At 48.1% G+C, this 27,286-nt stretch overlaps 2 protein-coding genes and 2 non-coding genes across 4 annotated transcripts; 3 read left to right on the forward strand and 1 right to left on the reverse strand.

The window, feature by feature from the left end:
* The first annotated feature begins 473 nt into the window (after window positions 1–473).
* On the forward strand, window positions 474–10,801 carry LOC120681822 (probable sphingolipid transporter spinster homolog 2). The gene is made up of 16 exons (XM_039963445.1): window positions 474–965; window positions 3,944–4,072; window positions 4,320–4,421; window positions 5,414–5,518; window positions 5,606–5,681; window positions 6,048–6,122; window positions 6,487–6,589; window positions 6,740–6,805; window positions 7,545–7,620; window positions 7,847–7,944; window positions 8,035–8,111; window positions 8,319–8,432; window positions 9,130–9,249; window positions 9,485–9,613; window positions 9,889–9,967; window positions 10,444–10,801. The coding sequence occupies exons 1-16, from the start codon at window positions 616–618 to the stop codon at window positions 10,563–10,565; spliced, it is 1,821 nt and encodes a 606-aa protein (XP_039819379.1). The 5' UTR covers window positions 474–615; the 3' UTR covers window positions 10,566–10,801.
* Window positions 10,802–15,220: 4,419 nt separating this feature from the next.
* On the forward strand, window positions 15,221–16,327 carry LOC120680530 (transcription factor TCP7-like). The gene has a single exon (XM_039962028.1). It carries the CDS (start codon window positions 15,299–15,301, stop codon window positions 15,896–15,898), a length of 600 nt encoding a protein of 199 aa, XP_039817962.1. The 5' UTR covers window positions 15,221–15,298; the 3' UTR covers window positions 15,899–16,327.
* Window positions 16,328–17,686: 1,359 nt separating this feature from the next.
* On the forward strand, window positions 17,687–17,759 carry TRNAF-GAA. The gene has a single exon. It is a non-coding gene; the product is annotated as a tRNA-Phe (tRNA).
* A 630-nt stretch (window positions 17,760–18,389) lies between these two features.
* On the reverse strand, window positions 18,390–18,461 carry TRNAT-UGU. The gene has a single exon. It is a non-coding gene; the product is annotated as a tRNA-Thr (tRNA).
* Window positions 18,462–27,286: the final 8,825 nt, after the last annotated feature.

Below are 27,286 nucleotides of genomic sequence, written 5' to 3' on the forward strand. Positions count from 1 at the left end.
TTAGTACTCCATACATGTATCAAAATATTTGATGTGATTTTTTTTGTTTACGAGGTTTACGGGTAAAGATCTGTTTAACAGGGCCTGAGCTCCCACCACGGCCAGGTAAGCCGGCGGTCGATGGGCCTGGTCCACGCGCCGCGTGCCTCGCACGCCCACTAGCCCGTCTCCCGCGTCCCCCATCGCCACGCCGGCGGGGAGCCGGAGGGCAGCCGTGCGAACGGCGACGCGGAAGCCGTGTCGAGGAGCACAGCTCGGGGAGAGGGAAGGAATCTCCTACCTGCCAACAGCTAACACCCAGCAGCCAGCATCCGTGCTCCCGCAACCTCCCGGCCTCCGCCTCCGCTTCCCCCAGCCCCACGGCCGCGTCGCCTTCCCCTCCCGGCAGGCCGAACCCCCCCCCCCCCCCCCCCCCCAACTGAATATTCAGCTCGGCTGATCCGCTATAAAAACCAGGCAAAACCAACCCGCCCGCGCAACGTGTTTATCCGTTTCCGGTTGGACCCATGAGATATTTCGCTGGGATCCCGGCGGCGCACGGGACGAATTCCTCCGTGCGCTGGTGGTGGTAACCGATACAAACTCCCAAGTCAAAAATCTGCCCATCAAAATTTTATGGGCGGATCACCAGTCGCCGCCCAGGAAGCGAGCGACGACGACGCCGCCCGAGTCGTGGTGCGAATCGCGGGATCCCACGTCGACTCCGCCTCCAATCCCCTCCCTCCGCCGGGCTCGGCGACTTTTGCAGCGGAGGGCGAGCAGGAGCACGCCAAGCCGGAGGCCCCAGCTGAGGCTGCGTCGGCGCAGGCTCCGGTAGAGGCTAAGCAGGAGGCGGCGGCGGCGGCGGCAGCAGCAGCAGGCGTGCAGGCCATGGCGGTCACCGTGGTGCGGGACGTGGAGGCGGGCCCGGACGCGAGCACCAGCGGCCAGGGCGGGGACAAGCCTTCCTGGTTCACGCCTAAGAGGTAACCCAGCCCGTAGCAGAGCTCGATTGAGTACCATCGTCTCGTCCTCGACTCGGTTGTGGCGGGTTTGATCTGTTTTACTTGCATCTTGTTTGAGGAGCTCGTTGGGGTGTTGAAATCCGCCAGGGGTTGGGGCGATTCGCTTGCTTGCTCGCTCGCTCTCAGGACTTCGGTGGGTTCTCTGGAGGTCCAATTGAACGCGCTGGGATTTGGTTGTTCACTTGTTTGCTTGTTCTGGGAAATTTGGCTTCTCCGGAGGTCCAATTGGACGTGTTGGGCTGTAGCTCGCGAGCGAGGTATTAGATTGCTGCCTGGCATTGCCTTGAATTGTGTTTGAACTCTCGAGCTTCTGGCGTTGTTCAAGTTGCGGCGGGATCTGAGCGAGGCAGCGGAGAGAGCCATTCAGCAGTTCGATCGAGGAACCAATCATTGGGGACGTCGTGTGACGATGTTTTGCTTGTCGCTCTGGTTGTTCCATCCGTGACTTGGAGTTTTCGAATTTCTCCTCGTTTGCTTGCTTCCGGGGTATGGATCTGCGTTTTTAAGTCGTTGTTCGCGCGATGCACTTTGTTTTTAGGGTTTTTTTTTATATAGGCCATTACAATTGTCTCATTACAATTGTCTGAGTTTGGAAAAACGCCACTACAATTCACTTATTCGGAAATCTACCATTATAATTTCATCTCTCACTCATCCATGCCATTTTCTACGGCTGTCGCGTATAAGGGCCCACTTTCAGATCGTATATCTACACAGATGGATACGGACTTCTAACTCCCAAACTACTCCGTTAAACGGAGCTCCGCCCCGCCACTGTTGCCGGCCATGGCGACGTCGGCGCCGTGCGTGCTCATCTCTGCAGTGCTCCACGCCTGCGCCGCCATCCCTGCTCCGCGTTCCCCCGCTTCAGGCGATCACCCCCGCTTCAGGCGATCGCCGCCCATCACCCACCCTGCGTGGTGGAGCTCACGGGCGGCGGCGCGTCCACCGCGGCGGCGGCGCACCGCATCCTGCGCCTCCTCCTCCGCACCGCGCTGCTGCCCCCTCTCCCGCACCTCGTCTCCCTCGCGCGGTGGTCGCGGGCCCACATCCGCGCGCCGCTCCCGCTCCCGCTGCACGCCCTCCTCCTCGTCTGCCTCGCCTCCCGCCGCGGCGGCGGCGGCCACTACCCGCTCCTTCGCTCCGAGCTGCACGCCCTCGCGGTCGCGCGCCTCCACTCCCCGGCTTCCATCCTCCGCGCCCTCTCCGGCTTGTCCCCGTCCGCACCGCTCATCGCCGACATGCTCGTCCTCGTCCGCCTCGCCTCCCGCGCCGCCGTGCCCCTGCTCCCCCTCCGCTGCTGTGCCCCTGCTCCCCGCCCGCTCGCGCCGCCGTGCCTCCGCTCCCCCCTCCGCCGCCGTGCCCGCGCTCCACGCCGGCGCCGCCCCTGCTCCCCGCCGCCTCGGAGCTCGCACGATGGCTGTAGGGGGAGGGAGCTCGTGCCGCCGCCTCCACCGTTGATCGAAGCTGGGCAACAGCCTCTGCAGCTTATACGCGCGCCGCCGCCCTGGACGACGCGCGGGATGCTGCCGAGGATGACCCACGAGGCTGTCGCCGGCGGGGCCCTCGGAGTTGGAGGAGCTCGGCGGCGACGCCATCGGAGGACGATCTGCCGCGGTGGTGGCGCCTTTCCAGCGCCATCTACTGCTACTTGCCGGGCCGCCAGGCGGTGGTCGCCGTGGGTTAGCAGCAGGTGGAAGGCGCCGTCGTGGTAGACAACGTCCTCCGCGTCCACGGCGGCTACGGCACCTGGCGGCGCGATTTTGTTGGCCCGCGGCCATCCCGTGCGCCAGAATGCGACGCACCGACGGCGGCGTGGGCATGGCGGCACGGTGGCGGAGGAGCCGGAGCCCGCACCCGCCGCCGGGTCGTCCTGCCCGGATGCGACGATGGCGACGGCGACGCAGCCCGCGTTGTCCGGCGAGGACAAGAGCGCGGCGGCGAGGATGGCCATGTCGTTGGCGAGCGGGCCGGTCCGGGCCACGAGCGCGGTCGGGAGCTCGCGGGCACAGCCGGTGGGGACGTTGAGGAGCTGGTGGCTGCGCTGCTCGCGGAGGTGGAGGAAGAGCCAGGCACCGTCGTGGGAGCCGAAGAAGCGCGCCCCACGCGAGTCAACGGTGAGGTGGTCGTGGACGCTGCAGCCGCCGAGGCCGCAGCAGGCGGCGCGGGTGGAGCCGTCGTTAGGGCCGGGCGTGGGGAGCAGGAGCCATGGGAGCGCGTGCGGCGGGCCCGTGGGCGGGAGGCGAAGGCGAAGCGAAGGTCTAGGAGACGGTCCTCTGACGGAGGAGACGGAGAGAAACACATACGTATATGAAAGTGGGCCCTTATACGCGACAGCCGTAGAAAATGGCATGGATGAGTGATAGATGAAATTATAATGGTAGATCTCCGAATAGACGAATTGTAGTGGCGTTTTTCCAAACTCAGACAATTGTAATGGCCTATGTCAAAAAAACCCTTTTTTTATTAGGCAACAGCTGGCGACCTTTTTCAGTGAGATAGGTTGAATTTACTTTACTGTGCATTGACATTGGAAGGGACCTGAAGTTTGGTTTGATCAGCTGTAGCTTTTATTGCCTGTATTCTGCTGGGGCATGGGAACGCTTTGGATCTCAATGTTAGCGATATTGAAGCTGGACAGTTGTTGTATGGCTGTCCTCTGGTGTACGGTCACAGATTCACAGTGGATTTTTTGTTACATCATCATGTGATCACCATGCGGCTGAGTTTTACTCATGTTTCAAGCTCCTTTTATCTCAATTTAGAGGGGATGTTGTAGAGAGAGGGCCGTTCCACATGATTTATTGCCACAATCAGCTGGTCTCTATTACAAGATTCTTCTTTATGTAGATTGTATTAGCATGGTGTATTCAGGTATATATGAATCTTCAAGTTATATTGTTTGCATTCAGTTTGATTTTTTTTTTCTACTCAAGCAGATTACTTGTCATGTTCTGCATTATCAACATGCTAAACTATGTTGATCGAGGAGCAATAGCAAGTAATGGTGTCAATGGTAGCCGCACAAAATGTTCTGGTGGAACATGCTCCCCAGGCTCAGGGATTCAGTAAGTTTTTGTGAGAAACTTTGTTTGAATCATGTGTTTTTTTAGATGATCGTTAACATACTTAGTTATTTATCAAATAGAATGGAAGCTGGAACCCACAGAAAATTTTATGCAATTTTCTTTTGCTTATTACGTGATCCCTCCCACTTTTTTTATTACTAAGTCACCACTTGTCTACTTTCTTAAGATGTTGACCGTACTCTTTCCTTATACTCATTATCTGTCTTACCATGCCTGGCCTCTACAGGGGAGACTTTGATCTTAATAATGCTGAAGATGGTGTGTTGTCCTCAGCATTTATGGTTGGTCTGTTGGTGGCTTCGTTGATATTTGCATCCCTGGCAAAAAGGTTAGCTCTCTCTTTATTCTTCTATTTATTTAATATACTTTCATATTCTTGAATGCTAAATTCACTCTGTAACTTTGGTGGCATTACATGCACATATGCTCGCTTGCTACTACTTAAATGGATCTACATTAATTTAAATTCCAAACTTTACTAACTATACTCAACACTAAACCTTTGTTCGACATTTTTATTTTTCTCTTTGATTTGTATTTTTTATTGTTGGGATTCGTGAGTATAGAATTTATATTTGGGGCTATGGCATTTTTTTTAAATTGGCAATGGATCATTTTAGTATGTAGTATCTGCCTCTAATGGGAAGATATTAGGGCTAACATTCTCTACGGTTCACATGCTGGCCGGAAACTCATGATTACAGTTTTTACTAAATGTAACATCTATGTATCAGCTATGTACTGTGATGTGCATGCACGTGCAGTTGTAAATACGTTTAGGAATGTTGTCTGTGGCTAGTTTTTTAATTCATCAACTGTATACCAGAAATTGTTGTGTGCTTGGTTTGAGGGCAAGGTTGAATTGGATATGGCCATCCATGTGTTTAAGGATATGGACATCCAAGTTGTCTGTTTGGTAGGGTGGAGGGATGGGATGAACCAATTTTTTGTATGGTTGGAGGGATGAGCGGATGGAATGTTAGAGTATAGTTAATTAAGTTATATATTCGTAGCTCTGTTTTAGAGGCTTCGATAGCAAGTTCTCAGAAGTAACAGGATTGTACTAGAAACTGGATAACGAAATGTGGTTACCAATGGAGCCCCTCATATTGCTTGATATAGTTATATTATGGAAAAGCAAGAAGCTACTATTACCATTAAGAAGAGGAATATTCAAATACATACTACAGATTAACAAGTAATAACAAGTATGTTCTGTGAATTGCTATGGTGGTGAATGCTGTAATTCATGTTTCATATCCCCCAACCTTTTGAAGTGCTATTCATCTTCCCTTGTGACCTCATTTCCCTGCCATGCAGATATAATCCTTTCAGGCTTATTGGTGTTGGCTTGTTAGTGTGGACAATAGCAACAGCTGGTTGTGGGGCCTCGTTTGATTTCTGGTCAATTACTATATGCCGAATGTAAGTGCTTTCTCATCGCTTTCAAGTATCTGTTAAGATTCAATGCCAATCTTCTAATGCAGGGTCATTATCCAAATTTTGTTACAGGTTGGTTGGTGTCGGTGAAGCTTCATTTATAAGTCTCGCAGCTCCATTCATAGATGACAATGCACCTGTACCTCAGGTTCTGTTATCACACTCCTGCCTTTAAGATTGCTCTACTGTATACTTCCGTCCAAAATTTACAGTTACCTCTGTGTGTGGGTGGGGGGTGGGGGGGGGGGGGGGTTGTCCCACGTTAGATAGTGCTAGCACACACTTGGGATCCAAGCATGGAAATTCTGATTAGCCCCTTTCGGGTAAAACAAGGACAAATGTCCTACGGAGCTAGTATGTATGCATAAGCCTGCCCCACATCACCTAGCGGGTGCACATATTCAAACAATTCTTTGGTCAAGCTATGATATACATGTTTTTAATGGTTGCTGCCATTTGTAGTTCTTCATGTCTTAACCAGCCAATAACTTCCTGCTACTTATTGTGCTACCAGAAAACAGCATGGCTTGCTATGTTCTACATGTGTATACCTACCGGGATAGCATTGGGCTATGTTTATGGCGGACTGGTAAGCCTTAACATAAGCTCTGTTTTTCTTCCTATTCAGTTTTGACTCAAGTTACAGTTTGAGTAATATGCGTTTTCAGCATTATTTACATGACGGGCTTGATCCTGGCAATCTTATCTATGGCATCTCTGCCCACTGCATACCCATCAAATGGCTATTGCTTTCCATTTGCTAAGGCTTCTTTTTTTATGGCAGTGTAAATGAATATCCACCGTGGAATAGTTCTTGGAGACAATTGATACCATAAATTATCTTTTATTTATGATTAAATGAATGAAAATCCTTCATTATTCAGCTTATTTTTGTAAAAATGTTCTGTCGATTTGCATGAACAGGCTAAAAAAAGTTATGTTATTCTCATCAGGTCGGAAAAACACTGGGTTGGCGTGCTGCTTTCTGGGGAGAATCAATTTTGATGGTTCCTTTTGTTATTCTAGGATTTGTGATAAAGCCACTAGAAATGAAAGGTATGCCTTTCTTTTTGTATGGTTATTGTTACTAAGCAACACCACTACTTATGTGCATTACATCATTTCGTATTCGTATTTGTCATCCTGTGTTACCTGATGTTTTTCACTTTTTGTGTCCCTTTGGGGGATGTGGATTTTGTTTACCAGGACTTTCTCACAGCGGAATAAAAGAATATGGCCAGATGCTTAATCCTGAGGTTCAAGATCAGATAGGTATGTGCCTTATATTAATTTTATCCACCCATTGGACAACTAACAGTTTTTCCGTAATGCAATTTAGCATTTTGGTAGAGCATATAAGCACTAGTCTCTGTTGGAGCCAATTGTTCTTTATGCTGAAATTCCTCTGGATTCCCATCTGTCTGTGCTCCTTCTCATCTTTATTAAACAAACAATTCTGAATTGCAGAGCTAATTTTGTGATTATTTGAACTTGCCTGTCATTTATAAGCATCTCAAATGATTCATAAGATGAACAATTTAAGGATAAGGCTGGTGCCAAGGACATTGACTTATTTTGACTTCCCTTACATTTAAAATTGAAAGCTGGATTCCCATCTGTCTGTGCTCCTTCTCATCTTTATTAAACAAACAATTCTGAATTGCAGAGCTAATTTTGTGATTATTTGAACTTGCCTGTCATTTATAAGCATCTCAAATGATTCATAAGATGAACAATTTAAGGATAAGGCTGGTGCCAAGGACATTGACTTATTTTGACTTCCCTTACATTTAAAATTGAAAGCGGTGATTAAGTACTTTTAGGGAAGTTAGCAACTAATTTTTATGTCTTTGGTGGCCTTTTCAATGTGCATAGAGCTTGTTTGCTAATGCCTAGTTTTATTGACATGTCTAGATGCATCAAGATTCATGCTAATTAGAAGCTGTTTCCTCTTTGCTTATGGCTAATGCTCCCTTATTTTTGCTTTTCTGTTTAATTTCATCCGTTCTAGATAATAATGGGACAAAGCATGTTATGCCTGGTGGAATCAATGATCTTGCAGGAAAGGTCCCACAAAAGTTTTCCTTGTAAGCACTTCTAGTAATTTTTTAGCACTTGTTATTTATTGGTTTGTTTTTATGTGTATTGCCTTTATGTAATTTATTTAAATATTTAATTTGATGATTTATCTCAGTTCATGAGGATAAAACTAAATGTTTTAGATATTTGAAGTGATTACAGCTATATAATATGCTTACTGGACCTTTTAATGATATAAAGGCTCACTACACATCTCCTTTTTTGATCCTGCAGCTCCAGATTTGCCAAAAGGCTCATGACTGAAATTGGTCTTTTCAGCAAAGATATGAAAGAACTACTACAGGAGAAGGTTTTTGTCACCGTGGTCTTAGGTCAGATTGCCCTCTGAATGTCTTCTGTATTCCACAGTTTTTGTACCTCTGCTATTGATTCTAGAGTTTCCTTTGCCTATATTGTTTCAGGTTATATCGCCTACAACTTTGTCATTGGTGCTTATTCCTACTGGGGCCCCAAGGCAGGCCAACAGATCTACAATATGGTAAAGTCTTGTCTTTCACTCACACGTGGCAATGTCGTAGCATGCATTTGGAGATATATTTGGTTGTAGTAATTCTTAGATGTGTGACCATTGGACATTTCCTATTTAAAAAAGTATGCTCAAGCTTGATTCATGCAGTTTAAGCCCAGTTTAGAACTGATCTTCTCTGTTCACTGTAACCTTTCTCATTGGATTTTTTTTCATCAGACAAGTGCGGATCTTATGTTTGGTGGAATAACTATAGTGTGTGGAATCGTTGGAACTCTAGCTGGAGGTTTCACCCTTGACAAGATAGGGTCTACAATACCTAATGCTTTCAAGGTAAGAACATATTTATATTGTAATATGTTCATTAATTTTCTCCTTAAAGATAGTACCGTCGAAATGCATGTTTGTTATTTTCATAACCAAATTCTCTGTCTGTGTGCGTGTGCGTGTGCTTGTGCTTGTGCTTGTGCTTGTGCTTGTGTTGCTTCTGAAGTGAGCTGCAAGCTAGCATTCTCCACAACCCTAAGTTGTGGTTGAGTAAAATACACCTGTAATCCTTAAACTTGTCTTACGGTGCCATCCAGGTCCCTAAATGAACTGCTAAAATACATATGATCCCCTAATTTTGTTTTCTTTCTTTTTCCTATTTGTTTTTTTTAATTCCTTGAGCATGCAGGAGAGTTGTGTGTCCATTAAGAAGAAGAAAATACATGATAGGAAAAAGGGAGCAAACCCTACCAAAACACACCCACACAGAGAACTAGATTATGGCAGTGTTGATTGCAAAAGTCTGCCTATTTGGTTTCCTATCATCATGATTACAATAAAATTGAGTATGCAGGGCCAGTTTCGAAACCAGGCAGATAAGATAGGAATATATATGACTATATGAGTCACTGAACCCCAAAAAAGTGTGTATGTGAATAGTTTGGGGCAATAGAGAGCTTAACAAATTCATTTCATGTACCAGTACCACTTTCAACCATCATAACTAGTCATTATGTTGACTTCTTGAGACTTTCTTTTGCAGCTTCTTTCCTGTGCAACATTTCTAGGGGCGATATTCTGCTTTGGCGCCTTTTGTTTCAAGAGCCTTTATGGATTCATACCCTGTTTTTCAGTAGGGGAGATTTTGGTTTTTGCAACTCAGGTAATTCCTTCTCTTTTGTTCAACATTTTCATACTACTTCAAGTGCTAGATCTTGTTGCCAGTATTACCTACCATGGTAATTTGCTGCATGTGTATTGGATGCAACAATTGCTTTAATTTGCAAACTCGCTTCTATCTTAATTTGCTTTTCATACCGTTGAGCAAATAAGCATTTCTTCAGTGTATGCATGCACCTCGCTAACTTCTGTGTATGCTTAATTATTTTGACTTTCAGGCACCAGTAAATTTTGTTTGCCTTCATTCTGTGATGCCACATTTGCGGCCACTGGCAATGGCCGTATCCACTGTTTCGATCCATATATTTGGTGATGTGCCTTCTTCACCTCTTGTTGGGCTTCTTCAGGTACTTGTTCGTTTTTGTTGTTGCTGGTGTATTGTAGTCAGTCAAAACCGACTGTCTCAGCAATTTGCCGTTCTCCTTCTACGTGATTAAAATATTGGTCCATCATGTATATTTGTTGAAATTTTTTGTATATTGGATTCATTGAATATGTTACTACGCATCTCAGTTCTTCTAAGCTCTGGTCTCGCCTGGATGCATTTAGACTTGCATATAAGTTTTGGTGTTTTTAATTTTTTTTTTTCTTTCTGAAAGATGCTTTTTGAACCTTGATGCAGGACAAAATCAATAACTGGAGGTCCACAGCTCTTATATTGACATCCATCCTTTTCATTGCAGCTGTGTTTTGGTTTATTGGTGAGTTTCTAGTATAAACGCCTACAGTGTCGCAAAGATCTTTTTTTTTTCTGCCATCACATGCTTCTGAAAAGCTTCACTAAGAATGAACAACTGTAGGAGCATTTTGATGTTCTGACCAACATCAAGTCACCCAAAAATATTAATTGCATGCTTATGATCAGCATGTTTGGTTTGAATATTTATTTTCTATTTTTTAAGCCTGGAAATTCATCTCATTTCACCGAATTGAATAAAACTTCCCACATAAAACGAGATTCTGATGCACCTTTTTAGCTGTCCCCTTTCTTCCTGAAATGTGTTTAATATCCCCTTCCTTCTTGAAATGTGTTTAATATAAAGAGTGACTTTGCAGCCCCAGCTGATAGTTTAACATCATCGCCCGCAATACTCATGAGTCAGTAGCATACTGTTGTCTGGATGTTGTATTCTGTGATAATTCAACTGAACTTGAGATAACATCTTCCCTTTGCCAGGCATATTTGTCCCCAGCGTGGATCGTTTCGAGGAAGAGATCGAGCATGGCGTTCCTGCAGCCGAGAGATCAAACCTCAGGCCACTGCTCGATGACAACGAGGAGGCACGGGCATCTGACTAAAATCCGTGCAAGTTAGAGCACGTCATGGCAATTTTCTTTTCTTTTTTGAGGGTAATCTTAGCCGGATTATTTCCCTTGTGCTGGCAACATGTGAAATGTAAATTTGCATGTCAGCTGGATGTACTATGTATATATAATAGGTGCATTTGGTTTGCGTTCTTTTCTACTATAGTGTACAGACTACAGAAACAGGCAATGTCAGGATTATTTTTTAACGAATGCGAAACATTTCAGCATGTGCCACGATTTTTTTTTCTTTTGGGAACGTTAGTACCACAATCTAAGTTGGCTGATTAGAATTCACCTATGCTGCTTTGGAACTGCTCTGCCCGTTTCACGGCTGGCATATGTTCGAATACGGAGATCTGGTGATGGAATTGTCTTGTAAAATAGTAATAGTAGAAAGGTTGACTAAAGCATGCTTATATGCTCCAGCACAAGAACCAGGGGCGGACAGGGGACTGGCCCCATGGTCCCCAAATTTACATTAGAAATTTAAATTTTTATATAAATTTGTATAGTTGGCCTCCATAACAATGAAAAAATCGACTTGCTGGCTCCGGCCTGACAAGAACCTGGCTCCGCCCCTGACAAGAACCAATGGAGGTTAGCGCTGGTGATGTGACGAAATGCGATAGATGGGTGTGCAAAGTGCAACCACTCCCGTTCGTAAGTGGCAGCGTGGACCATGCCCAGCATGGGTGTGTTTAGTTCCCACAAAATTTCTAAATTTTCCAAATTTTCCATCACATCCCCTATCACATCGAAACATTAAATATAGCAAATGACCTATGCATGGAGTACTAAATATAGTTAAATAAAAAAACTAATTGCATAGTTTTGATGTACGTTGCGAGACGAATCTTTTAAGCCTAGTTAGATCATGGTAGGACAATATTTACCACAAACAAACGAAAAGTGATACAGTGCGCTACAGTGACTGATGTGATTTTTCTCCCAGCTTTTCACCCCATCTAAACACAGCCCATATGGCGTTTTGTACCAGAAGCTGTTGTCGCAAACTTTCATTATTAATTAAAGATATTAAATAAAGTCAACTAATTTCACAACTGTTGTGCTACTTTGCGAGACAAATCTAATGAGGTCTTTGACTACATAATTAAAGAATAATTACTGTAGTCAATTATCAATTAATTATTATCATTAGATTCGTTGTGAAACATTGCACTCATCTATGAAAAAGTTTTGCAAATAAACTTCGTTTAGTACTTCGTGTATTCAAAAAAAATTTAGTGCAAATAGCGCCACGAAACCAAACAGAACGTAATAAAGGATTTGGTTTGTATAAAAGATAATATGAAAAAACGAATTAGTCGATGCACATCCCAGGCACCCAGCCGTGGTCCCTATCATTTCAGTCCAGCTAGTACGTACATCCTGGTAGGTCACCGGAATAAAAACACGGCGTCAATTCCTGACTGGAATGTGGCGTGTACCCTACACAAACGCAAGCGGTGTTCGCGCGGGCGCGACGAGTCGCTGCGTAGCGCAGAGCCGCGGGAAACCGCACCAGGTGGTCCAGGCTGGGTGGCTCTACTCAACTGCGACCTTTGCGCTGCGGCAGGGCAGGAGGTGAGTCGTCAATCCTCCCGGTGATCCAGCCGCGCGCTCTTCCCACCCCCGCCCCCCCCCCCCCCCCCCCAGCCCGGGGTCCACGACACACGCAGCTCAGCTACAGGCCCCCGTCCCGTAGCAACCAGCCAATGATCCAACCAGCAGCTCGGCTCTGCAGCTGCTACGACCGGGAGGAGCTCACCGTTCGCCGGGCCGAGCTCTGATTCAGATTCAGTAAAAGTAGGGGGCTCCTCTCTATCCCTTCTCGGATTATCGCCGGCAGCATCTCGCCCGGCGCTACACGCGTATCCCGGCCCTTTTCTGTTTGAAAATGACCTGTGACGGTGCCTTCGTTTCGCGTATCAGGTCTGGCCCTTCCCGAGCGAAAATGACCGCTGCTGCTCACTGCTCAGCTTGGGTCGCCATCTGCATTCATCGATGCGAATCTTTGCTCTCGGGTTCCCTGCGGTTGAGCTAGACATCTGAAGAACAAACATCTCCAGCCTAAATTCAGACATGAAGGCTCGTCTCTGCGTCCAATTATCGAATATCTCTTCACCTATAATTACAACTGCATCCATAATGTTTGGTTCGAAATCTCCAACCAGCTCGGCACGCCGCTAGGCTTGCCAGCTGCGAGAGGTGAACCGCAAACACTGCGTTCCGCAGCCAGTTCCAGCTCCAGCCCAATAGTATTTTCCTCTCACACCACTCTAGCCACCAGCTCCAGCTCCAGCCAGCCCAACAGTATTTTTCTCTTACACCATTTCAACTCCAACTTCCAGCTCTAGCCTGCATGCAGTGAAAGTGAGAGCCACCAGGCGGAGGCGGACCCAGGGACCCAGCGTCCTCCCATGTGGCCTGCCCCCCCCCCCCCCCCCCCGTTGCCTACAGTGCACAGCGCTGGGCTGGGCACTGCTGCTGCTACAGCGCTGCATGTCTGTCCCTGCATCGCCACTTTGTGGACTCTGGACGTCCAGGTTAACCAAACCGACCGGTCCGGTCAAACCGCCGCCCTCCGGTAGCAGTTTACCGGACCGGTTTGACCGGTAACCGGTGGAAACCGGTTGAATTCAAATCCAAATTCAAATAAATTCAAAAAATCCCGTGCAACCGGTTCCGACCGGTTTACCGGCCGGTTTGAATTCAAATCCAAATTCAAAAGCTCCCGTGCAACCGGTTTACCGGCCGGTTTTACCGGTTAACCAACCGGTTTGACCGGTTTACCGGTGGGCCTTAATGGGCCGGCCTATTTTTTTATTTTTATTTTTTGATTTAACTTTAAATCCCCGCAAACTATACTAAATGAACGAATTTTTGAGAAAATTTGACACTATTAGATTCATTGCACCTTGAAGTATTTTTAGGAATTTTTTTAGGAATTTTTCATTTTTTGAATTTAAATTTAAATTTTGAATTTTGGCCGGTTGGGTACCGGACCAAACCGGAACCGGGCCGGACCGGTTTGACCGGTAACCGGTCAAACCGGACCGGTTCCCACCGGTTTGGTGAACCTTGCTCTGGTCTACTCATCCAGAGACAGGCGCCAACATTCTGTCAGGCTGAGGCGCCTGCAACTCTTTACGAGGGTTTCATTTAGGGACCGGACCGGATAAACCGCCGGGGTCCGGTACCGGTATACCGGTCTGGTTTGGTCGGAAACCGGTCGGTACCGGTTGAATTCAAATTTGAATTTAAAAAACTCAGTTCAATCGGTTCGTACCGGTATACCGGCCGGTTTACCGGCCAGTTTGATCGGTTTAAATTCAAATCCAAATTTAAAATCGCATGTGTCACCGGTTTGGAACGGTGTACCGGCCGGTTTGACCGGTTTACCAAGTGGGTCTTAATGGACCGTCTCATTTTTTTCTTTTCTTTTTTTGGTTTAACTTTAAATGCCCGAAAAGTATGTTAAACGAACGAATTTTTCAGAAAATTTGACACCATTAGATTCGTCGCACCTTGAAGTATTTTTAGATTTTTTTTAGAATTTTTCATTTTTTGAATTCAAATTTGAACTTTGAATTTGGGCCGGTTTGGTACCGACCCAAATCGGAACCGGACCGGACCGATTTGACCGGTAACCGGTCAAACCGGACCGGTTTCCTACCTGTTTTATAAACCCTGCTCTTTACTTCGCCCATCAATTATTGCGCAAAGGAAACCCTGAAAAGACCGGAATGAAATACTCTTTCAGCGTAGAGTAACAGATTTTTTTTGAAAAAAAAGAAATAGAGTAACATATCCAGCGTACTAGGTGCGGATATAAGGCTTATAAAAAATCCTTGAAAAAATTCTTCCTGAGTAGATGCCCGAGCGGTTAATGAGGACGTACTGTAAAATCGTTAGTTCGCAAATTTTTTTGGATTTGAGTATGTAACACTTTTGTTATTACTTATTAATTAATGTCCAATCATGAACTAATTAAGTTTAAAAGATTCGTCTTGTTATTTAAACTGTGTAATTAGTTATTTTTCAACTGTATTTAATATTTCATACATGTGTCCGAAAATTCGATGTGATGTGTACTATACGAAAATTTTTGGGAACTAAACAGGGCTACAGTACGTATCAGTGAAAATAATGAGGAGCCTCTAAATTTAAGATCTGGTCTTCCTTTTCTGTAAATGAACTGAACTGGAATTTTTTCAGATGTTCGACCGTGCACAATGCACAGGTTATTAACGCTCGCTCTATGCTGATGCTACCGAATACACGTTTTTCAGAAAAATGTAGCACATTTCTGTTTTGATAAATTTGCCAACCCTATGTGAAAATTGAGTTTTTCAGGTAAATTTTGAATTTTCTTTCACCCAAGTTCAGGATACTCTATGTCAGGGAAGTTCAACTTCTCATTTACTTGATATCCAATTATGAAGCAATATTATCCATTAAAATGAAAGCTATCCTTCCTCGCAAAAAAAATGAAAGCAATCCTTTTTTTAAGGATGATGAATACAATCACCGAGCATACTGGCAGCCAAAAAAAGAGGGAAAGAATTAAATAAATTTGACATAAAAAAACAATCCGCTTTATAAATGGTTCTACCCCCGGGGCCAACGCCTGGCACGGCCCTATCCCTATCCGGCTATCCCCATCACTCCTCCCCACAAGCCCTGTCCTCCACCAACAAACTCGTACGAGACTAGAGAACGCCATGGCTTCTCGTGACGCCGCCACCACCTTCCAGGTCTACCGGCCCATGCCCGCGCCGACTCCGGCGCCGGCGCCGATGTCGCTGGCGGCGGCCGCCGACGTCGCTGCGCCCGCGCCCAAGAAGGCGAGCCCGGGCGCCGGCAAGGACCGCCACAGCAAGGTGAACGGGCGCGGGCGGCGCGTGCGGATGCCGATCGTGTGCGCGGCGCGCGTGTTCCAGCTCACCCGCGAGCTGGGGCTCAAGTCCGACGGCCAGACCATCGAGTGGCTGCTCCGCCAGGCCGAGCCCTCCATCCTCGCGGCCACGGGGTCCGGCACCACCCCCGCCGTCTTCTCCTGCTCCTCGGCGCCGTCCACCTCCTCCCCCGCCGCCGCCGCGCACCCGGTCCTCGGCAAGCGCCCGCGCGAGGACCACGAGCCGGCGCCGGCGCCCGCGCCGTTCTGGGCGACCCTGCAGGCGCGGCCCGTGGCGTGGGGCCTGTCGCCGGCGCAGGAGGCCGCGGCGCAGGCGTACGCGTCGGTGGCGGCGCAGCAGGGGCACCACCTCAACCTCCTCTCCGTCCTCTCCGGCGCCGCGAGGCCGTCGGAGGAGTCCCGGTGACCGCCGCCGCAGCGTTGCTACGTTAATTGCATGCGTCGACGCGTGGCGTGGTTTTCCGTCTCGTTCTGTGCATCCCCAGGGTGCATTCCGTGCGTGTTTTTCCTGTGATCTGCGGTGTGAGGAGAAGAAGAAGGCGAGCTCAACGATCAAGAACTCGCGATCGGATCGCCGGGGGGTAGCGGTTGTAGATAGCATTCGTCAGGTTTTGTGCTTGTCCGTTGTCTGGGTTTGTGCTGTGATGATCAGGGCTCTGCTGCATGCCGAATCGTCAGCTGATCTGAAATTCTAGCACAATGCCGGTGTGTTATTCCTGTATGAGTATGACATGGCTTGCTGTTGCAATAGGAACCTTGCCCTTGAGAATTCGAAACCTATTCAGCTGTGATTTCTTTTTCTTTTTCGACGAAATTCAGCTATGATTTCTCGGCTTCTCGCAGAGATCGATAATGGCTGGTGAGATTGGCTTCTCCTGGGACTGTGAAACAATGATGGATCACCATCACCTTCCCCCACATTATTTCACCATCTACATTCTCATCTCATGGCAGCCTGCTATCTTTCCTGCAAACCCAGGCCACATGCTGTTCAGTCGTTGCCAGGGAACAGGGTAGCCCATGCTACCGCCCTCCTTTGGCTAAAAAATGCAAAATATAAAATTTTTATAAATTGCTTGTATGATGTACTAAATGTAAATCAAAAAACAAATCGCATTACACAAATGGACTGTAAATCGCGAGATGAATCTAATGAGCCTAATCATGATATGATTATACTAAATTGCTACAGTAATACTACAGTAAACATGATTTAATGATAGATTAATTATACTTATTAGATTCGTCTTTTAGTTTACAGACGAGATCTGTAATTAGTTTTGTGATTAGCCTATATTTAATATTTCAAATATTAAGATTACCTGGTTAGGAGTACGTGAATTGCTTTGGCTCTGCACTGCAGCAAAAGCTGCGGCTCCAGCAGCACTGCCCTGCTCTGCGTCTGGGACGGCGTCTGCACTTTGCCTCTGAAAGGTTCAGGCTGTTTCGCCGGACATGATTCGTGTCAAGCTGTAGGCCATTGGCTCTGTGAAAAGGCGCACGACCATGCTCGCAGACTTTTCGCACTGTATCAAGTATCAAAGGGTCACTTGATCACTTGATCTGATACTGTTAGTACCACAAGTGTACAACTACTGCATTGTAGATTATACTCAGTGTAGAAGTATTAAAAACGAAGCATTAGAGCCGTTTACTTACTCGGCGGATGAAGTACGTGCAGACTCTGATCGAGATTCATGGCCATGTTGAGGGAGAGGCAGGCAAGCCGCTGCTGCACGGACCTCAGGCTCAGACTGGCCCATCTGGTAGTAAGTAGGGGTGGTAATGGACCATGGCTCTAGTGGTCTCTTCACAGTCCAATAAGACCCTTAAAATTTTTAGTTCAAAAATACATATGTTTAGAGCCCGATCCTTTTAGGGCCCGATCCTTAGATTTTCTAGTTCAAAATATTAGGCCCTTTACCACCCCTACCAGTACATTGGTGGCCGCCAGCTAGCGAGAGCCGAGAGCTGCATTGGCCTGGCGGGCCTGGCCTATGGATATTCCTTCCAGTGGCTGTTGGGAGCTGGTCCTACGCGACATGTCAGTAATGCGTACTTGGGAGGGGCCCTTTTGGTTCGAGATGAAAAGATCTGACTCGCATCGGTGTGCTACGCTGTGCGCTCAGGGCATTTGTGGTGAAAACAAATAGTCAAAGATATTTGACTACTGTTTTTGAAACAAGAACGCGTAGCGGGGATAGCTCAGTTGGGAGAGCGTCAGACTGAAGATCTGAAGGTCGCGTGTTCGATCCACGCTCACCGCATTTTTGTTCTGCCTCACCTGCTCTTGTTTGTGTCACCTACTCACGTTTTCCGCATGTCATTGACGGCCTGCCGTTGCCGTTATTCAGTGATATGAAAATAAAAGCAGCCTTTGGCACGGCAAAATTAATCGCATTCCCGTTGGTACAGATTTCTGAGCTCTTAAGCTTGTGCCAGCTGATTTGGATGCACAATACGGTTGTACGGCAACTTAGAATATGATTTGCATATGTACGTATGACACAAATATAGAATTCGTAATTAAGATTCGTGGAGGAAAGGACAAAAGGCGAAATAGATCCTTCATCCCTTCTTTAAAAGAAAAAAGAAAACTCGATGGGGCAAAACCAAATAAAAGAGCTTTCGCCCATAAAGAAACGGGAAAAATAAAAAAACAACATAGGCAAAACCAAAAGAGCTTTTCACCCATAAAGAAAGAGGAAAAAATAACAAAAAACAATATATGTTTTTTGTAGAAAAGAACTTGTTTAGCTTTGAAGGAGAAAGGGCAAAAAGGGAAAAAGAGCCTGCACTTTAAAACAGAGAGAAAAAATAAGGAGAAAAGTCCAGAATGGTGAAAAAACAAAAATAGAGCCTGCACGGAAGGGAACTAGGGAAGGGAAAAAAAAAACTGCCCCCATGCAGGATCGAACTACAGACCTTCAGTTTACAAGACTGACGCTCTACCACTGAGCTATAGGGGCAGAATTGATTAAATTATTCAATTAGCTTCGTCGTGTTTGGTAAAATTTTACGAAAAAAACAAATGTACGCATAGAGTGCTAAACGAAGTTTATTTGCGAAACCTTTTCATGGATGGGTATAACTTTTCGAGACGAATCTAAGGTGCCAACTTCCACCATAATTGGCTATAGTGATCTACAGTAATCATTCTCTAATCATACGGTCAAAAACTTTATTAGCTACAGCACATGCTACAATATCATAAATGTGAAGATTGTTTCATAATTATACTTCATTTAATACATCTAATTAGTGGTCAAATGAGCGAAAAGTTTTCATGAAAACTTTTACACTCCTAACCAAACACGGCCCTTTATTATAACATTATGGATGTCCGATTCGACAGGTGCTACTTGCACGATCGACGAGGTCCCACCGTGTTCGGCGGCTCCACCAGCTTCCAGCTCAACAGTGTTTTCTTCTCACACCGCTCCAGCACCAGTCTCCAGCCACTAACCAGCCAACAGTATTTTTCTCTCACACCACTCCAGCACCAACCACCAGATCCAGCCCAGCGAACAGAGTGTAATCGTTGGAGTTGGACCTTACCCGTACCCGATATGCAGATGCTACCGATTCCGCTGGTCCGGTTGACTGCAGCAATGTGTATGCGCTCGGCCCTCCGCTTGACATGGCTAGGCAAAAGCCTGAAACAGCGAGAACCAGACTCTATCCCCATCATCATCTTCATAAAAGTGGTGCTGAAGGCTCGGTCTGTGCTCGAGCAATAGTTGCGGGCTGGAGGCGCAGCATCTTCGTTAACTTGTTGTCATACCTCACTTTATTCATTTTTACACCCTCTTTCCATAGCTCCATCTCTCTCGTAGCTGGTTGTTCTTAGAGCAAAACTAACATTAGCTGCTAAATTGTCTATTATTTGTAGTTTTCTTTGAAACTGTTTGCTCTCTCTTTGGGGCCGAGGCCTTTGTAACCTGTACGTCTTTTTGTTGATACTAGTATAGATGCACGTGCGACACACATGTAATTTTAAAAAAATCTAATTAGTGTTTAATTCGAGAATGCATTGAATTTATATTAATTAAATTAATATTCAAATTAAGTTCTAGAAATATGTGATACCATGATAGACATCTGTTCGTACCCTGTAGCAGGGATACCCACTCCTACTGCAGCAAGGATGGGCCTACGTAGTTAACTGTAACTACTCCAAAGGACAAGGGCAACCAGGTCCCACGGGTCAGACTGTTACCTCACCAGGCTAACAGCTCCGGACCCGTTCCCCGCTTGGGATAGGTCCGGAGACGCTACGTGTCCCTGGAGAAGGGAAGCTCCGAGCGCCAAATGTCGTGGGCTTTTGGGGGTACCCACAGCCGGGTGGCGGAACGCACCCGCCTATTCCCCGAGGGGGAGTACTCGGGGAAGTGCTAAGCTATTAGGCCGATCTAGCTTGGGGGCAAGAACGCAAGAACACACGGATTTAGAGTGGTTCGGGCCGCCGGAGCGTAATACCCTACGTCCACTGTGAGGTGTATTGCATTAGGGATGAATGAGTCTATTCTCTGCCCAGCCGGGCCTCTCCCGGGCCCCCTCTTTCTCTAACGGGCGTCTCCCTTTTATAGAGCAAAGGAGGACGCGTACACAGGCGTTGGACCCCGACAGGTGGGCCCAACAAGGATGTATACTATACTGGAAAGATACTAATGGCGCTTCAGTGGTTGGGGATCTCTTCTCGGATACGCTTCCTCGTCCTGTAGACTCTCTGACCGAGGGGAGTCTTTATTTGTCCCATCAGCGAGGCGCCCGTTGGAGCAATGTAGCTTGCGGCGTAGTCTGTCGAGGCTACCGTGTAGGTGCCTTAATGGGCGAAGCCGAGCCGTCGTATCCAACTGGCATAGTAGGCTGACATACGCGGAGTAGGCGGCGCCAGCGACTGCTCTGTGCTCCTTGGTAACATTCAACAAACAGTGCAACCTGGCAAAAGCTGCCTCGGGCTTTGCTATGGCAGTGCGCACTTCCGCCTACTGCATTGAATGTGGTAGGTAGGCAAGTCTTCCAGTGGAAGCCTCGCGGCCCCGCGCGCGTGCCCGCACGTGACGCGTGGTGGTCCCGGACCAGCCCCAGGCGGGGTGTAAGTTCTACTCCGCTGAGGGGTCCTGATAGTGTATAAGGGTCCGGGTCCGGGACCCGGCAAGGGTTCGGTACTCCTGGGAGGTCCGGGGTCCCCAGCTGTTTTGGCTGAGGGCTACCCCCGGGATACGTGGCGCCACCGGACCCTTTCCAAGCGGGGAGCGGGTCCGGGGCCGTTTGCCGGGAGAGTATGGCTCCGGACCACAGGGGTCTGGCTGCTCGGTTGTTAGGGCGTAGTTAACGATAACTACGAGACTCTTGCCTAGACTCAGCAAGAAGGGGTACCACGGTCCTGGGGTACCGACAGTGGCCCCCGGGCCCACCTCGGGAGAGGTACGAACCCGCGGGTGGGGCCATTATCGTGACACACTGCTGATCGTGTTGGCGTGCTCATGTCGAGAGCAGGTGCTGCGGACCCCTTCAAGGCCGCGGCACCTGTTGCCAGGTTCAGGTACTAGAGCACTCTGCGCAGGGCAGTGAAGGTGCAGGCTTAGGGTACGGAACCAAGCTAAGTGGTTGCATAGATCTTGTACCGCCCAGGGAGCAAGCATTACTTCTCCGGACCGGGCTCTAGGCGACCATGGCGAGCGGTCTCCGCGCGGAGCGGGTCACTGGAGTGGACTTGAGGCGACCGTGGCGAGCGGTCTCCGCCGGAGCGGGCCACCGGAGTGGACTTGAGGCGACCGTGGCGAGCGGTCTCCGCCAGAGCGGGCCACCGGAGTGGACTTGGAGCGACCGTGGCGAGCGGTCTCCGCCGGAGCGGGCCACCGGAGTGGACTTGGAGCGACCGTGGCGAGCGGTCTCCGCCGGAACGGGCCACCGGAGTGGACTTGGAGCGACCGTGGCGAGCGGTCTCCGCCGGAGCGGGCCACCGGAGTGGACTAGTAGCGACCGTGGCGAGCGGTCTCCGCCGGAGCGGGCCACCGGAGTGGACTTGAGGCGACCGTGGCAAGCAGTCTCCGCCGGAGCGGGCCACCGGAGTGGACTTGGAGCGACCGTGGCGAGCGGTCTCCGCCGGAGCGGGCCACCGGAGTGGACTTGGAGCGTTGCCATCGATCCTCCGAGATACGTTACCGGACCTCGCGGTGAGGCATAGGAAACCAAGCCTTACACTAGAAAGAAGCCCGGACCTCTAGACACAGCAGCTTCGGATACTGGGGTACTCGTAACAGGGCAGTGGAGTGCGTAGGCTTAGGGTACATTACCAGGCTAAGCGGCTACGCAGAACTCCTTCACCCCAGGATGCAAGCACCACTTCTCCGGAGCAGGTCCCTAGAAGTTCGGACCGTCTTTCAGCTAGAAGGGGTGTCCCAACCTGACTACAAGCCAGCAACTCAACTTGGATCGTTAGCAACAAAAGAAGGACCTCTGTTCCGAAAAAAGGAAACATGCAAGCTGTACGGACAAGTGCTATTGAGTTAATGTATAGATAGGACTGGGGAAACAAATCTCCTTCATTACTTGATTTGTGGTGTACATTAGAGGCCGGGATTACGAGGGCGGACCTCTACCGCTCTGGACCACTTGCTGGTGTCGACTGTTTGTGCGATGAAGCCAGAGGCCGGGTTTACAAGGGCGGACCTTTACCGCTCTGGACCACACATAGGCACCACATCATTACAAAGGAGATACAGACTCAATCCTATCTAGTGAAAACCTACAGCCGTCGCCCGTAAGGCGTGCACGTTGCTGGCCGTAGTGGAACTGCCACACTGGGGGCTATTCTCAGTCGTTGGGGGCGAAGGCGCTCTGAACATGCTTGTACAGCATCATCCAGCATCACATCGGGAGCTTGCGGGGCCCTTCCCAGCACAAGAACTGTCCCACGCTCAGATAGCATGAGAACAAATTCTTTGGCTTTGAATGGGAGTGGCCCTGCCGCTGTAACGACCCAGGTTTTTAAATAGCCAATTTAGGGTAATTAGAACCAAATCATGCATCATGTGCTTGAATTGCTTGAAAAAGGATCTTTTTGTAAATATAAAGGTTATATGTGTAATTATGATTTTATGCAAGGTCCTTTCTATAGTTATTTTGAATGGGGTGTGCATTTATAGCTTTTGTGGAGGGTGATTTTGCAAAAATTCAGTGCATTTATTGCTTGGCAGGAAACTTTTCAAATCAGCCCAAGTTTGAAGTGAAATTTCATTGAAAAAGTCAAGTTTCCTTTAAATTCAAATTCCCTTCTATGTTTTCAAATTTAGCTCTTGAATCTTTGATCAAATAAATTTTTGCTCAACATCAATGTTGTAGATCTTGAAAAACTGAACAACTTTCATGTTGGGCACTTTTTCATTTGAGCCCTAGATTAATAGTTATCAAGGCTTTACAGTTTGGTCCCTAAAATTTTTGGAAATTGCGTTTAGGTCCCTGTCTTCTTCCTTGGCCTGCCTGCTCCTCTGTTTCCCGCCGACAGCGCCACGCCGCCCGCCGCCGCGCTGGACCGGCCGCAGGCCAACTCCGACTTCGCCTTTGCTTCGCGCTGGCACCTACGCGTCGCCCCGGAGCCGCCCCACCGCCCTCCTTCCTCGCGCTGGTGCTCCCAGGCCGTGCCACGCACCCTCGCCGCTTCCAGAGCCGCCGTGCCGCCGCCACCTCAACGCCGCGGTGGCGAGCCCGCTGCAGTACCCCAGACCACCAATTCGCGCGCGCTTGAGAACCCAGAGCACCGCAGCCTTCTTTTCCCCCCACTCCTTTGCCCGCTCGCTGCTCCGAAAACCCCAGAACGCTGCTGCCCCCTCCGTGGTTGCCGGCGAGCTCCGCTCGGCCGCCGCCGACCCCCTTCCACCCTCACCTGGCTCAAACCCGAGGCACCACGAGCTTCGCCTCGCTCCACTGAAGCTCCTAGGTCCGGCTTCTCCTCCCAATCGCCACCAGAGCGCCGCCGCCATCTACTTGAACGCCGGCAAGCAAGCCGCCGCCGCGAACCCACCATTTCAGACCCGATCCGCCCCCACAGACCCCGCCATTAGCACCACACGAGTACTGCGCATCTCCCAGGCATCTTCCCCACCCCAATCCGCCGCCGCAGAACGGTCGCCGGCGAGCTACCCAAGCCGCCGCCGCACCTCGCCGCGGGGAACCCCCAATCCGACCACCCCGAGCCCCAAAAAGACCACCTTTGGGTTCGTCTCGGCCTCTTCTTCGTTTCCCCCAACCCAGACCTCGCCGCCGGTGAGCCGAGGCGCCGGTAAAGGCCGGCCATCCTCCCTCTGTTCCTTTTTCCCACGGCCAGGGACCTCGGGTTCAAATTCAAGACAACCCGGGGGGTTTTATGCATAGCCCAAGACTCATATGAATAGTGCCAGCAGGGACTCCTTTGTAATTTTTGCAGTGAACTTTGAAATTCCATAGAAAATCATAGGAAATTCAGAAAAAGGCAAATCTTGATGTTTTGGAATCCTTGTGTTTAGCTCCATGCAGTAGAATCATAATATGTTAGGCTTTTGTTGAAAGTTTTTGCTGTATAAATGGTTTTATGCCACTAGGTAAATAAATACTAAATGTTTTATCTTTTTCTTATCTGATGATTAAAAGCTTGTCTTGCTCTGAAATTTTTATGGTAGTTTACACATGTGACACTAGCTTTGCTATAAAAATTTCATGATCAGTTCTCTTGTGTAGCTTTTTCTTTGATTTAAACTTTGTTTAGTACACTTTAATTATGGTAAATAGTTTATGTTCATAATAAATCATGTAAATATTTATGCATGTTATTCTTGATTATCTTAGCTTGTCCAGGAAGTTTGAGCCTCAGTTCATGGCTAGAACAGGAGCTAAAAATGAATCTTGCTAAACTGATGTCTGTTTTGTTTATTTTCTCAGAATAAATTCTGTGTAGTTAAACTCATGAAAAATTTACAGTAGCTAGATCATACCTGTGTAGATCTCATGTTAAATTTTGAGCTTCTGATCTGCTCTAGTTTGAACTGTGTAATTCTTGCTTGTTCTAGATGTTATCTGAGTAAATGAATTATTCTGACTAAATGGTTAAATGTTTTGGCATGATTTTTACAGGGTAGATTACTTTGTTCATGTTCTGTTTAGTGTAATTTTTGTAGAATTTATTACTATTTGTACTCTGAGTTGTTGATTTATTTACAAACCATGACTTAATTGTATAGGAAATCACCACCCCTCATTCTATGAAGTTAGTTAACTTCTTTTGTGCTGTTGATCATGATGTCTTGTGTAGTTAAATTTGGTATTTAACTACTCTATAAACGATTGCCCATGTATGTTTATAATGTTGTTCTTGCATTACATATAGACACGACTGCCTTATCGGACGGAACGTACAAGCTGATCCCGGAATCTGTCGGAGGTGATCTCGAAGCTCAAGCGAACACTGCTGAACTAACTGAAGCCCCGAACCAAAGTTCGGAAGAGCCTAGAGCTGAAATAGTTAGCAACTACCGAGAAGGCAAGCCCCGGACATAACCTATTCTTCAAATTAATATCATGTACTGTATTATTTTACTTGTGCATTTACAGTTCATAGGAGTTGAATTGAAACCCTAGATGCATGAGCCTAGGAACCTATGTACTGAACACTAGACCTGAGTTCGAATAATTGCTAAGCTTATAGGACCGGTAAAAGTCGAGTGATTGCCTGTCACTCGCGAGCTTTATAGGAATTGCCTGTTTACTTTCTGTTATCAATATAAGGACGACGGACGGGGTTGTGTTCGATATCATGACCTTATATGAGACCCCGTCTGTGTTAATAAACTTGCTAAGGTCGCGGTGTGTGGTAGCGCTGGTTAAGTTTTTGAACGTACTAGCCACATGCCGTAAATATGGTACGCGGTAAGCCTAGTAACCGATTGGACCGAGGAGTGGATATACCTGACACTCTCTCTTAGAGATAGGTTTTATTTTTATATTGTGCAACACTACGACTTCGAGGGACAAGGGTGGACCGGGCACGGGTGGACCTTGGAGCCCTGTAGTCGGGGAGAGTGTTCCTATCCATGAGCCGGAAAGAAAGGCAAACGGTTGTTTGGAAACGACCCGACGGTGTTCCAAACGTGTGTGTTAGGTTTTCCTTGCAAGGTTGAATTTCGATTCAGAATCGTCCGCCTCTCACGATGAAATGAGACTGCTTGATCTCTTTGCCACACAGAGTAATAAGAGCAACAATATTCTTATTAATCTTGATGTTTGCTTAGAAGTTCCACCATGATTGGATAGTAGATGCTTACATAGAATGGTTAATCAACTAGAATCTTGAAGCTAAAACTTGAAAGTAAGGACCTACTCTTTATTGCTTTTCAGCAAAGGAAAACCAGAGCCTTACAAAGCCTTGCATAGTCTAGCTAAGGTGGGCTACTTATACCCGTTGTCGGTTAAGTCTTGCTGAGTATTAGAATACTCAGCCTTGCTGTTGAAACTCTTTTTCAGGTATGAGTTTTGAGGATCAGATCGCTAGCTTAACCTATCCTTGCACTTTGCCTCCTGGCTGGTCCGTAGAATGGGATACGTCTTCGGCCGGCAATGACTATGACGAGTGATACCATGCTTGGGCTAGCTTGGTATACTTTTGCGACGTATTGTAATCATCGTGTTTCATCTTCCGCTGTTTAGGCTCTGCACTTATAATCATAACTTGTATAACTGCTTTACTTAAGTTGGCTTTGTAATAAGGTTTTAAACTGGTTTGTAATCATTACTATGCCTGTGTTGTAAAAATTTTGGTTGTAATATCTCTGGACTCGCCTTCGTGCGGGGTATGCTTGTTCGATCCAAGAATCGGTGGTTGTATCGGGACGTTACCCGACAGACCAAAAATTGTTCCGTTTGAAGTGCGTTTAAGCTAATGTTGCCTTTATGGTGATGGTTTACGCACTTGAGCCGGGATAATTTAGGCGGTTCTGCCACAGCCCGATGATTGCTCACCACGAGCTGGGTGCTCATTTGGATGAGTACGGAGCGTGGAGAAGGGCGGTCGTTCGCCGGCTCGACCTTGGTGCTGGCATTAGGCCCCCGCGCCTGGTGGCGGAGTCCTGTCTGCAGCAGCACCAAGAGAGACTCGGTCCTGGCGAGGGAGGAGGCGACGGTAAACTTCCCCCGGGCCACAGTGGTCGGCTCCAGGCTTCACATTGAGAGAAAGCCTTGAGCCGATGCCATGTCGCCGCAGGGGAGTCCTGGTGGTTGCTTGAGAGAAAACCTTGAGCCGACGCAGAGGTGTTGTAGGGTGGCGCACAGCGGGCGTCTCCGCTGCGCGCCGCTGCGCCGGCTCTGAGGTGTCGCAGTGGCGACGCGCAGCCGGCGCCGCTGCCGTGCGCCGCCGCACCGAGGGCACTGCTGCCTCGGCGCTGTGACATGCGGCGTAGGTGTCGCCATGCCTCTCTTCATCTTCTCGTCGCCGTTGCAGAGGATGAGCTCAGCCTCAGAAGCCTGGAGATCTAGCCAACACTTGCACAGCCCCCACGGTCGGCGCCAAATGTCGTGGGCTTTTGGGGGTACCCACAGCCGGGTGGCGGAACGCACCCGCCTATTCTCCGAGGGGGAGTACTCGGGGAAGTGCTAAGCTATTAGTCCGATCTAGCTTGGGGGCAAGAATGCAAGAACACACGGATTTAGAGTGGTTCGGGCCGCCGGAGCGTAATACCCTACGTCCACTGTGAGGTGTATTGCACTAGGGATGAATGAGTCTATCCTCTGCCCAGCCGGGCCTCTCCCGGGCCCCCCCTTT

Source organism: Panicum virgatum, chromosome 7N (assembly GCF_016808335.1).
Source record: "Panicum virgatum strain AP13 chromosome 7N, P.virgatum_v5, whole genome shotgun sequence".
Classification (NCBI taxonomy): domain Eukaryota; kingdom Viridiplantae; phylum Streptophyta; class Magnoliopsida; order Poales; family Poaceae; genus Panicum; species Panicum virgatum.